Raw genomic sequence first — 14414 nt, forward strand, 5'->3', positions numbered from 1 at the left:
ACGCACACGCACGCACGCGCACGCACACACATACAGGCAGCAGCAGCAGCAGCAGCAGCAGGAGTATAATGTGACATCACTATCTCTCCACAGCCTTATAATAAGAGGTGACGGCTGGTTTTCAGGCTTTCTGCGCATATCCGCTGAGTGTTATCGTATGCGGATGGACTCATTCCTGCCATCAGCTCTTTCCCTGCGCAGACACTCAAGGTTAGCCCATTTTCACAGAGCCTGTTCTGCTAAAATATCACCTCCACAGTCCTTCCAGCTAATGAGGAAAAATCGCAGCATCCATGACCCCCATCTGCACCGTGAACAGCCCCAGTGAAAGCACATTAATGAGGAGATCTTTCACAGAGATGCACGATGCATCTCCTGCATGCACACAAACACGGGCTATAGGCTGGAATGGCACTTACATGGTCTCCAGTACTCCTGTCGTTTCCAGACGGTAATGCAGATCGAGAAGACATGTTGTTTTCTTCCTCCTGTTTTCCCTGAGTAAGAATCACGGTGTGTTCGCGCCGATGGTATTTACAGGCTCCACAGACTGAATAACATCCGCAGATGCGAGCCACCGTCCCGAATCAATCCGCCTCTTCTCCAACCGGCCGAGCCGCGGTCGAGAGGAGACCTCTGCCTATCATGGCAGCACTGGATATCTGGAGGGGGGGTGTCTGTCCTCAAACCAGCTGCATTTTCCACCATGCACTGTGCAGAAAACACGGCCGATCAGCGATGCAGCAGATGCAATGCAATGCAAACCCCGAGCATCGAATAAGTGCTAAAATGCGGTGATGTTTGGCCGGAGCCCAGCGTCTCTGTGGCAGCCGCTCTCCACCCCCTGCCTCATTTCGCCATACAAAACAAACACGGCTCCTTCTGGATGCGTGTCATCTCCGTCTGTCATAATACTGACCGATGCAATCTCTCACGGTAACCCCGCCACGCCGATGCACCCCGCTGCCCGCTCCCTGCAGCCGCTCGCTCGCACAAAAACACAGCTTACGGTGCAGCGGGGAAAAAGGCCGAAATGTTCAGAAATCGGTATTCCCGGTCGGTGAGATGCGCACCAGCATCAAGTCAGGAAGAACGCGCAGAGACAGGAGTTCCGGTCTGTGCTGCTGAAATAAAAGCCTCTATGAAGCGATAAGAAGTCTGTGGAACATGAAAGCTCAAACCAATGCAGTCTGATGTAACACTTATTTGTTATATTATTGTTTGTTACATATTGTACTATAATGCACATATTTGTTATATTCTTATTATTTGTTATAAATTATAGTATATTGCACATATTTTACATACTTTTTATTTGTCATATATCTTTGTTACACATTGCAGTATAATGCACATATTTTATATACTTTTTATTTGTAGCTCAAGAGGACATCATCAAATGTCTTGTTTTGTCCACAACTCAAAAATATTCACTTTACTATAAGAGAGTAGTAAAGAAACCAGAAAATATTCACATTTAAGATGCTGAAATCAGAAAATTTAGACTTTTTTTTTCATTAAAAATGACTAAAACACTTAGTCAATTAATGAATCCTGTCAGCTGAAAAATACATGTTTGGACCTACTTTTCAAGTAATTCTTGTAGTGGTTATTTTCATTATCATTTCATCTTTTAACCATTTTCATAGCTGTGTGGTCCATAAATGTTGGAAAATGTTTCCCAAAGTCCAAAATTATGTCCTCAACTGTCTTCTTTTGTCTACAACTCGAAAATATTCAGTTTACTTTTTTTTTTTTTTTTTTACAGAAAGAAGACTTAAAATGATTAATCAATTATCAACATAGATGTACACTAGTTTAATAATTGATTAATAATAGATTGATTATTGCAGTTCTAAGTGTTTTATGTACATTGTTAGGTTTATTGATTTCTCCATCTGTTCCTTCCTTTGTTGTAAAATTGTAATCCTATCAGTAATCTCCAACATTATTCATTGTATCTGTAATTTGATTGTCTTCTTTATCTGTAACTATAATAGAATACAGTTACCTATTTTGTATCCAGATTACACAATCCCATCACATGTAATCAATTACTTCCCAAGACTTTATGTAACTGTCTTCATACAATTACTTCTAGCTCCTTTAAGAACACAGAAAATTTTTAACTGCTTGCATTATCTAAAAGCATAATTTAGGGCAACCACAATACACAAACTTTTCAATGTGAGCACTTTTGTGTTCTGTGTGTTAACCTGTCTTTCACTCCATGCATCATGTCCCAGCGGACAGACGTCACTACCCGTGACCCTGAGAAGAGATCAGCAGCTACAGAGAATGGATGGATGGATGGAGACGAGCGTTGCGCTTTTATTTTGAAAACCAAATCTGTCACCTTCCTGTCTGATCTGTCTCACCATATTTGGCTTGACGCAGCTGAGATGCGCCACATCAGAGATGCTTACAGGTCCACACATAACACAACCCACTGCCGGTTCCACCAGCGTAGATTTGTGCGTAAATTAGCATAAAGTCTCCAAAGATGGCCGAAGTACAGAGTGTCACCATCCAGAGCTCCCATTCATTTCACCGTTTGCTGCTTTTATCTGCTGTGCATGCTGGGCTGTGAGGCAGTGGCCCGCACAGGGAGAGGAGCAATCTGCACCGGGGTGCCCAGGTTCTCCTGTCAGATAAAGCAAATCATTTAAAAAGACAGACAGAGATCACTGCACATTAAACCCCTGAAATGCAATAAAACGCCGTGAAAACTTTACTATGAGACTAGAAAAGATGTTCTGGAATCAGTAGTAGATGTGTTACAAATGATTGGTTTAGTTCCTCCAGCCTTCACCTTCTAAAACTCTTTAACTGCTGCCTCCATCATCTTCTCAGATCACTGGAAATCAACACAACCATTTGATGAGCTTTTTATGGGCGTCCCTGTAAAATACAAGAGCAGCTTTGTCATGCACTCTTCCTCAGCCCCTGAAATGATCACATTTTCACACATAGTTTTGTCTTTACTCTGTCCATCACATGCTCACTGCTGTACTCTAGACTTATGTCCCTTATTGACTTCCAGAGCAGGGGCGTGTCCAGACATTTTGACTGGGGTGGCCAAAGTGGGTCACTGACTTATGCAGAGGCATGACGTGCACACACATATGCACACTTGCATGCACATGCACACATTAATGTACCATTCCTCATATCTACTTTAATCACTAACAGCATCATACTTTCTTACTTTCTTGTGTTTCATCTTTTTATATTTTCATCCTCCACACTCCATCATGAAAAATACTTTTATTTTTATTATTTATTTTAGTAAAACACTCTTGTAAAACCTAAAAGTAGACTACATAGAAAAGAAAACAATGCAGATAACCAATCATACTTGAGGATAATGGGATGGCACTTGAGGCGGCCAATCAGATTTCAGGGGTGGCCGTACTGTAATGCTGGAAATATACTTGCTTTTATCTGCGCGTTCGCATATGCACCCCTACGCATCCCTACGCATCCCTACGCATCCCTACGCTTCATGGCTGCCTCACGTATCCTGCGTCCATTTGGAGCGATGGTTGGTTGTGCGTGTCCTCAGAAATTAACGCTACACATACGCGAACGCAAACGCATGGTTAAACAGCAAGTATATCTCCAGCCTAAGTGGCAGCCTCTGGAGCTGTAAAATGAAACCAATGTGGAAACGCCACAAACTGCAGGTCTCTGAATGTCCACTTGAGGCTGACTCAAAAAGAGAGCCACTCTCTGCAGACTGCTGTATTAAAATGTCCAACTTTACAGCAGAAATGCTAACATGTTACCAATGTGGTACAATGTGTTTTTTTTTTTTTGCTCTTTATAGCTAATTTCACGGTCATGACAACTGTACAGGGGATGGATTTTTATAAATAGATAATTAAGGGTGTTCCCACTTTGAGTGAGAGGTGAGTAGCATCACAGATGACTAGCCCCTACTTAGCCGCTTTATTTGACCACCTCACTCTCCACCTCTTTGCACATTCTTGGATTAGCCAGGAGTTAGCCAAGTCAGGCACTGCCAAGATAACATCAGCCAGAGCCACCACACTGTAAGCTTCAAAACAGCTCTTCAAAGACTTATGGGTGACGTCATGGACACTCTATTCACCAATTATCAAACTGTCTACCCTCCAAACAAATGGGGGGCAGCATTTCACCAGAGTAATGGCCAACTGCTGTTAACTAGTCCAGACTGGCACCTCAATGCACCGGGGGAGTTTTGGTGGTTACACTGCTAGAACATGAGCTTTGGACCACCAGGGGGAGGAGATTTTCAGGCAAGGTGGGCCTGTATAAAGTACTTATTGATAGTGTATTATCTACAGTAGATTGCGGTCGGTATGCTCCCAGTTTGGTGAAGCAGAGAAAAGTCCCAGCATGGAGGCTCAGCATTGAACTGCTGCAGATGGGGTCAGCAGAAAAAAAATATTTTTGCTGCCTAAAAAATAAGTATATGCTGTATTTAGTATACTTTCACCTTTAACCTTACCATCACACAGCCCTTTACTCAGGAACTATATTTTCTCAACTGTATTTCTACACATAAGTCTGCCTGCCTGTGCTGCTCTGAATCAGCTGTTTCAAATCAAACTGTACTTTCCAAAAATCTCAAAGATGGTGCATGTATGTATGAGATTCATCAAATGGAGCTTCCTCTGAGTTAGATGCATCCTATGCAGAAATTTGAAGTGTATCAGCATGTGGTTGGGATTTTTTAAGTACTATTAAAACTGTCACAGGCTTTTGACCAGTGAATCTCATCCACAGAACAGATCCCTGCGCCAGACATGATGGACTGCCAGAGGTTTGCAAACAGAATTTAAGAGTAAATATATCCTAGATACTAAGCCTCTAGTTTGACCTCCCATGTTCAGTAAATATTCAAAAGTTTATCTGAAGCTAATATGAGGCTCTGGCAAGTTATCTACTGGGTTTCACACAACTGCCAGGTCATCCTTGTTTTTAAGGAACAGAGGTGACACCCAGGCTTAAGATGCTGCTTGGCCAAAGCATCAGGTGTCTCATTAGAACACCTACACGCCCCACCCACGCCTAAGACACCCTGGTCTCTCATTTCCACTGACACTCTAATGGCTATACTGTGATTTTCATAATGGTAGACTGGGATCAGGCACAGGGTTTCATCCCTCTCTGCTGACTTCCTCTAGGCCAGCAGGCAGCAGAGGCAGGGGTGTCGGGCCAGACCTTTATTTAAACCTTGAAAAACATTTTTTACTTGCCTCCACGCCACAGAGATTATGTTTCCAGGTCACTCCTACTTGTGAATGTTATATCTCAAGAATGCCTTGAGGAACACTTGGCACAACTGTCCACTTGGATTCAAGGATGAACTAACATCTCATGAACAATTGGAGGGAGTTTCTTCAAAGTACAAATGTCTACTTTGGGTAACCGTGACCTCAAAAAGCATGTTTTTTTGTTCACAACTCAAGAATTCATATGCTAAGTATGACAAAATTTCACACACATGTCTAATGGGATACGAGCAGTGCTGGAGGGTAACTACGTACATATACCTAGTTACATGAAATGAAATTACAAAATAAATGTAATTGCTACAAATCAAAATGCTGTTAAGAGATTACATAACATAAAGTCAAAGTACACTACTGATCGAGTTATTGATTGGATCAATTGATTACAGGTAGTATGTAGCTGCTCTCAGTTCTGTAATAACCAGACATGCCAGATGTGTTTTTACGAAGAACCATCTGGGAAGTTGTCATTAGAAACTGGAAAAGGGCAAACACTTTGCAGGTGATCAGATGAACCATCTCTCTATCACCTCTGTTACAGGCTTACTTCAATCAAATTGATGAAACTCTTGTGGAAGCAGGTCAGGAGAAGAGAAAACATCTTTTCAATTGAGAAAAGCCTTCAGTGTCATTCTTTCCTCTTTTTCAAATGAAAAAACATTCTCTCCAGTTCTGACATAACTGATGCTATCACAGTATCTATGCTAACCTCTTCAGGAATTGCCATCAAGATGTGTCGCTTCCATGGTTGCTTGTCACTGTTGTCACACCTAAAATCACGCCTGTAGCAGCCAGTAGTCCCTCCTAGGACGCTGATTGGCTGCATTGCTTTTGGTGCAGAAACAAACAGATAACTTGAAGCCTGGCAAGATGGATTCTCACGTGATCAGCTGCTTTGCCAGGTAAACTCTACGCAGCATTCTAGCATCATTCACCTTATTGCTTTAGATTTACAGCCACGACTTTATACATGTTAGGTCAACTGAAGTCAGTGCAGTGTTGCACAGCAGCTGCCCACCGCTCCAAATACTAGGATGGGTTAAATGTAGAGACTGAATCTGACCATATAATTTTAATGTGTATGGTTCTAAATATCACACTTTTGTATTTACCTTATGTTTTTTGTTTTGATTCACTTGTTCCCACCAGCAGCAGACAGAGAATTTAGTGAATCGCTTTTTGTTTGTTTGTTTACTTGTTTTTTTAATGCAAATTTGATCTCTAATCACAGATAAAAATACTGTATGTGGTATAGGTTGCTCATTTACCATCATCTTGAAAATACAGTATATCTGTATCTCTTTAGGTCTGTTTGGATCTGTGCTTCACTGAAATGACTTGTAACACTTTGCATCTGATACCAGCTGACACTGTTTAGACTGAAACATTAAAATTAATTAATTAACTCTGGTGGTTCTGTGTCTCTGGCAGCACTGGCAGCAAATTCAACCTATTAATTTCACTGTTTATCACCAAGCTCATGATGACACCATATCATACCCTGACATGTGGCAGATGATCATGAATAGAATTTGGCTCCATCTAGTGGTCAAACAACAGAACTTCTTCTTTCGTCATTTCCTCCAATCTGGATGCTACTGTGGTCAAATTTCATAAGGTGTACAGAGGTTGTGTCATTGCTTTAACACTGATTCATTGCTGCTTGCTGTGGAGAAAAGTGTCTGCGGGAGAACAATCAAAGTTTTAACATCTGACACTGTGAACTGATAGTGAGAGAGTAAAGGTCAGACTTATGGAACAACAGATTGCATAACCAGGATGCAAAAACGGTGACTGTATTCCATTATAGTTAGAGATAAAAAGATGTAATCAGATTACACATTTAAAATAAAGAATGATATAGTACCATGAACACAGCTGCCAATTCATTATCATGGCCTCTAGTGAACAAATGCTTCACTGGGTGGAAATTTGGTCATCTCTTGAATTAAAATGAATCAATCAATCAATAAATTGTGAACAGCAAAGGAAGGAACAGCTGAACAAACTAACAAACCTAACAATAAACATGAAACACTTAGAGCTGCAATGATTGATCTGTTATTAATAAATGATTACATTTGCCTGCATTGTTTTGTTAATAGATTAATCATTTCAAGTCATTTTTCAAGAAAACTAAATCAAATTCTCTGATTTCAGCTTCTCAAATGTGAATATTTTCTGCTTTTCTTTACTGCTCTCTGACAGTAAACTGAATGCACTTGAGTTGTGGACAAAACTGGAGCTCTGAAAAGAAAAGATAACAGCTTGTTTGCAATCGTCCCATTAGTGTCTCAGGCGCTAATTTGTCATTTTCAGCGCGTAGCCTGCAACTTGGAGGTTGTTGGTGTTTCCCGGGGACTCTGAAAACGCAGATAGCTGATGCCACAATGCCGACTCACACCAAGCAACCATTGGCGGGCTTCTACCTGTAATATGCATCCACTGACTCAAACTGTTTCACTCTCTGTAAGTTATCGTGACATTAAATAGATTCAGTTTTGTCTTGCAACAAAATATTTAGCAGGCCAAGCTGTCAATCACATTTTGAAATATGTTTTATCTAACTTTATAGCTACTTAAATGCCATTTAACAAGTGATATACAGTTATGTATATGAAGATAAAGCCTGGTTGTGATTTTTTTTTTTGACATAATTGGAATAATGCAAATTGTGAAATTTAATGTTATGTAAATTCACTACATAACTGAAATTGAAAATCTGCACTGATATTCATATTCTGCTTTTGAGTGGAGGTACCTCTATAAAAATATCTGTCAGCTGGAGCTGCGTCTGCAGGAGCAGCGAACACAAGCCAGGGAGGAGGTCTTCTCTGCAGAGACTGGTACAGAGCCACTCACACTCACAGAGCCTGAAGAGAAAAACAAGAAGAAAAGGAACAAATTCTTCTCTTGGCTCGCAAAACTGGCCAAATGGAGACGTAGATGCTCAAACACAAAGGCATTATGCCCAAGCAGAAAGAGCTTTCCACACATTTTGTTTTGACTTTATTTCCTTTATTTCTGCACATTGGTTGTGCTTCATTGTTGCATTTAATAAATATGAAGAAAAGAAGTGGAATTTTAAAGTTTATTGCAATGAGATGTTTGCCACTCATCACAGCAGAGATGGCAAAAGTACACACACTCTGTACTCAAATAGAAGTACAGATACTTGCTCTGAAAGGTACTCAAAGTATAAAAGTAAACCGTCATCCTTTGAAGGACATTTCTACCTGTTATTTCTGTGCAAAGCTAACTGAACCTCATCTTTTCTCCACAGTTGAATCTCGCTTTGTCTCTTTCGTCTTGTTATGTCTTTTTATGTTTTTTTTTTTTTATCTTGTTACATCTTTTTTGTACTTTATAAACGTTCTTATAAGTTCTCATACATGATTATAAACATTTATAGTTTTATAATGCATAAATAAATGCATATTGAAATAAACCAAAGTTTTGCCAACCTATAATCTTTTATTGAGATAAATTTTCTTCTTTATATAAACTTGAATCATTGAAACACACAAAAAATGTATTTCAATATTTGGTCACAGTGAGCTGTGAACCTGATTTGTCATTATTTTGGTGCTTGAAAAATAAAATGGCTAATTCATTAATGGTTAATTTGGAAAAGGGCAGGCACTTTCAAAAAACCAGTGGGCACTCCTGTAGCTCAGTTTGTAGAGTTTGCACCCCATGTACAGATGCCATCAGTCCTCTGCAGCAGCTGCTGGTTCGACTGTGGTGCACTGCTGTGTGTCATCCCCTCTCTCTCTACTTCCTTTCCTGTCTGCTCTCCAGCTCTCGCTATCCAATAAAGGCAAAAAGCCCCCAAAATAATCTTAGGAAAACAAAAAAAAAACACTTGACAGGTAGTTGGACAAACAATCTGTCTATCATGTCTAGCACAGGCTAACTTCAACCAATTCTCTCTTCCTTTGCTCTTCTTTCAGTGACGAAAATCTCTTCAGTTCTGATAAAACTGATGCTATCACATCATCTATGCTAACCTCTTTGGGAGCCGCCATTGTTTGTTTGAGATGAGTTGCTTCCATGATTGCTTCTTGCTGTCGTCACACCTAAAACCACACCTGTAGCTGCCAGCAGCCCCTCTCATTGACGCTCACTGACTGCACCACAAACAGACAACCTGAAGCCTAGCAAGATGGATTCTATTAAATTATTAACCATTATTCATGTTGAATTCACAAAATTTACTCAGCAATATTGGAAATACAATTTTTTGTGGGTTCCTAAAACTTGAATACTCAAGTTTATCTAAAGAAGGAAAATAACACCAACAAAGGTGGCAAAATCTTGGGGAGTGTGGAGATGGCGGGGACTATTAGCATATTAATGAAATCTTTAATATGCAAATAGTTTCCCAAATATGAATCATTGCAGAGCTATGTGTAAATCATTTTAACAAGGTATTTGAACTTATATAGCAAGAAAAACGTAGCAGACAAAAATTATTTAATATTGTTTAAAACATTACTGGATGCGAACTCAAAAACTCTAAAATCTATTTAAGTAAGTTGCCTCAAAATTTTAAGCTTTTTCTTTTTTTTTCATTTTTTCATTTCTATACATTTACCTTCATGAAAAAGTGTAGTTATCTTTTCACTTCTGTGAAATTATTGTCGTCGGAGTTTGGTCTTGTAATGTCACACTCAGGACACCAGAGGGCGGCAGTGTGTAACCGTTGTCTCTAATCAACTTGTCTGTGCAGGAAAAAAGGAGCAGTGCACATAAAATAAACATAATACTGATCATTTTGTATCAAACTAGTTGCATTATTTTCTTCATATGGTATCATGTCAATTCTGTAACTCTAATTAACTTAAAAGCACATTGAAGAAATGATATCTACTGCTGCTTGGGAGTACACAGTGTATGCACATGTATATAAACAGACTGTACAGGGTTGCTACCTTGTTATGTTATACCTTTGCCACCCTGCAGGTGTCACCACTGAGCCTCTATTGAACATTACATACCTCCTGGGTCTGGGTGAACCAGGCAGGTGCCCCTGCTGCCCCTCAGCAGGGTTCATGATCCACACAAGTCACAGCTCCTGACCTGTTGTATAACAGAGACAGAAAAAGCATGAGGTGCTCATCCAGACGCACTGACGGGTGTGAAAAAGATGAGTAGGTTCACGTGTCAGAGGTCAACCGGAGCGATTGTTAAGTGTGAGAGGGCCAGTCCGCAGCGCACTGTCAGCAGCAGGAGGGCAGAGAGGATGTGGAGTCATTAGGCTCAAACTTTAACTCTCTGCTGATGAAAGATGGACAGGGGTTCATGAGGGGGTGAGAGAACCCTCTGGGACCTCATGTTGTACTCACAACCCATCCTGGTACTTGGTGTTCGGAGCTTAAAATCCTTTGAACTCATTTGAACTGCAAGAAGAACGCTGATGTTTCTAGAGATCAGTGGTTCCCAAACTTTTTCCAGCGTGCCCCCTTTTAGAAAAAGTTCACAATTTTTATCAATTATTAACAATAATTGATGATAGAACTGATAAAAAAAGGATTCAAAAGTTGGATTTTAGTGAATTAAAGGTTAGCAGGATAGAATCAATAAACTCTTGTCTGCTTATTTCCCCTACATGAATCATATTCATTCAACTTTGTTTCACTTGTTTCTAATGAAAAAATGCTTCACTGGGTGGAAATTTCACTATTTTTTGTCTTTAAACTAATCAATTAATCAATAAATTGCACACAACAAAGGTAGGAACAGCTAGACAAACTGATTAACCAAACAACAAACATAATTAGTCTAATGTTAATTGACTTTTAAATCAATCTGCATCTATTTTCATTCATTCATTCATTCATGCATTCATTCATTTCTTAAGAAAAAATGTCCACATTCTCTTAAATGTGAATATTTTCTGGACAGACAAAACAAGACATTTGAGGACGTCACTGGAGGATGCTGGACTTTAGGAACTGCTCATCAACAGTTTTCATCATTTTCTGACATTTTATGGACCAAATAAGTGATTCATTGAGAAAATGTTCAACAGAATAGTCAGTAATGAAAATAATCATCACAGGAAAGAAAAAATAGGTCCAAACATGTGTGGCAGGATAAATTAATAGCTTAACTGTTCCGAATAATATTTTAATGAAAGTCCAAATTCTCTGATTTCAGCTCCTTAAATGTGAACATTTTCTGGTTTCTTTACTCCTGTCTGACAGTAAACTGAATATTTTTGAGTAGTAGATGAAACAAGACATTTGAGGACATTTCATCTACTAAATGGACATACAAGGTTTCTACCTGACAGCAATGGTATCAGAAATGCAGCAGTGTGAAAATATTATTATAATATATATTTGTAGTAGAAACAATTATATTTGAGATATCTACAGCTCCTATAATAACTAGTCATAATTGAATTTTAGATATCAAAAATGACATTTCAGCTGCTCAAAATATCATCATAAACATCTTCAACATTCAAAATGAATACATTAATTAGGGCAACAAATCCAAAATTGTTTGTGGATATGTAATGCAACTGTATTTTTCATTAGTTTTTATTTTCATTTTGTTTTATTTCATTTCATTTTTTCACTTCAGTTTAGCCCATGAATATATTTCATAATTTCTTTTATTATGGTTTCTTTTTGTGAACTGTTCAAGGCCTGGTATTGATCTGCAGCCCAGGGGTTGGAAAACATCAGCATTTAAGTTCAGTATGGGACCATTTAATAAGTAAAGTAGCGAAAGCTGCAGCTCAACCAGCTACAGCATTAAAATCCTGCTTACATGTTAATCCAGTGATAATAATCTAATAATATAAAAATGATACAGTATATCATCTAACTTTTTGAATGGAAACATTCAATTAGTTACTTGAAGTATTAAAGGATTAAAGGATCTCCCACAACTGTGATTAAATCATAATAAATACAGAGTGATACATGGCTTTTATTCTTGCAGGGGTGTTTCCAGACTTTTTTTTCCCTGGGGGGCCTAAGTGGGGTGCTGACTTATGCAGGTGTGGTATGAAGTGTATGTGCACACACATACACACACAAACACATCAGAATAACCTCAATCTGCCATTTCTTATATCTGCTTTAATTACTAACAATAAGCTCCAGTATCTTACATTCCTGTGTTTAAAAGTTTTATTTAAAACCCAACAATCGACAATCAACAATACAAATATAATATAAAGCTTCCAATACTTTATTCTTTAAATCCTCAAACAGAAATTATACTTCCACTGTACCTCTTTCCTCAGGCTGTGATATTCATTAATTCACAGCATTCCAACATGAAAAACTGTTTCATTTTAATGATATAAGCAATATTCTTATTTATTTATTATTATTATCTATTTACCCAATTTTGTGTATACTTTTTGTGTATTGGTTTTATTTTTGTGAGTAGTATAATAGCCACTACAACTAACATCTCATAAGACAACTCTTTGCTGTAAAATGATTTAAATTAACAAAAAAAGCAGGCTACATACAAAATAAAACAATGTGCATGTACAAGCACTTGTCAAAAAGTTGTTCAAACTAAGGTCCCGCCTCCCACTGGACAGATATCCAATCATACTTGAGAATACGGCATTTGGGGTGGCCAATCAGATTTCAGGGGTGGCCAGTGCCCACCCAGGCCCTCCCCCGCTAGAAACACCCCTGCTGAGCAGAAGTAAAAGTTAAAGATTTTTACTTCAATATTTCAGTTAAATGCATATTTTCTGATTGCCGCCTCTAATACAACATCCAGTCTACTGAGTTAATATACAATATTTAACTGTGTTATTGTTTGAGTTCTAGTACATTTAATTAATCTTCAACTGTTTTTATTCTCTGTATGTGACAACACTGTTGTTGTTCAAAGTTCAATGTGCATCAGAGAGCAGCTAAATAATAATTGGCATTGCTGGAATTTAACACAATAGACAGGTTGTGTTATAGGTCAGCACAACCTCCTGGCAATGTGGAAACAACACAGTGTCGAATCAAATCCAGTAAAGTGAATCATTAGCTCCCTGTGGTTATGTGGTGCACAGGTCACACTCGTGTTTACCCTTTCTTTCACCTCTCTGTGAGATCAGATAAGCTCTCTTTTGGGGTCTAATGCTGCAAGTTTACTCTAAATCCTACCTCAGATTTGGGTTTCCTGCAACACCTCTTCCTGATGGGGTACAGAACACAACCTGCTTACGTAAATAAGCCGGGGGAGAAGGCACAAGGAGCCAAAGGTGAGACCCTGTTGCCATATTTCACAAGAGGAACCATTGTTTAGCTCCACGCGCACTCCTTGCCATGCAAAGTAGTTTCCGTTCTTGCAAATGGCCCAAGCCAATAAATTTGTTGTTAAAGGGAGGAACAGACAACTTGTTGGGGAGGTTGTGACAAAACACGGGGGCGGGCTCTTCTTTTGGAACACAGGAGCTGCTTTAGGTTGGAAAAACAGTGCCTCACCTGTGTTTACTAGCAGACACAAATATGCTGTCATCACAGGAATTTTCAGGAACATATACAAATATAAGAAACAATAATTATATAGTAATTGACTGGTTCATATCCACTCATTCTTGAGAACTGGGGCAAACCATGTCCTAACACAAAAAACCTTAAACTATGTTTTTTTTAACTTGCTCTGTGACAGAAGACACCCTTTTCCCAGACCAGCATTCACAACTTTAAACATTTTAAAAATGTGTTAAAAGCCTCTAAAACTATCAATATCTACTGATGACAGAGGTATAAAAATGTGCTGTTATAATCATTTTTGTTCTAAAATAGATTTTTCCTAAATGAAAATGTTGGCCCTATAAAGTTGTGTCTCAGATTTCTATCAACTTTTTTTACAAAAACATGATTTAATCAGGCATAAAAAGGGTTAGCTATACCCTAAGGACCCTTGTCTCACTTCCTGGTTTAAGAAAAGCGGGAATACTGCCTGAGCACTTTTGAACACATTTGGGTCAAATGTTGCATCTGATGGAGATAATGTCTACTCACTAAGAGGCTGGCCTGTTACAAGGTTTAATGCACAAGAGTTTGATCTTTAAAAATATATTTACTAAGATTCACTATATCTTTCTCAATAACTTAAAGTAAATATAATATAATATAATATAATATAATA

At 38.7% G+C, this 14414-nt stretch overlaps 1 protein-coding gene across 2 annotated transcripts in view; it reads right to left on the bottom strand.

The window, feature by feature from the left end:
* mark4a (MAP/microtubule affinity-regulating kinase 4a) overlaps positions 1–1070 on the bottom strand; it is a 44571-nt gene extending 43501 nt beyond the window's left edge. For both annotated transcript variants that reach the window (XM_084730600.1, XM_084730601.1), the window contains exon 1: positions 420–1070. In XM_084730600.1, the coding sequence (XP_084586726.1) occupies positions 420–473 (54 nt within the window). In that variant the 5' untranslated portion in view covers positions 474–1070. The remainder of the gene's footprint in view (positions 1–419) is intronic.
* Between the last annotated feature and the right edge of the window lie 13344 nt (positions 1071–14414).

This window comes from Lutjanus erythropterus, chromosome 11 (genome assembly GCF_056507025.1).
Source record: "Lutjanus erythropterus isolate fLutEry1 chromosome 11, fLutEry1.hap2, whole genome shotgun sequence".
NCBI lineage: Eukaryota > Metazoa > Chordata > Actinopteri > Lutjaniformes > Lutjanidae > Lutjanus > Lutjanus erythropterus.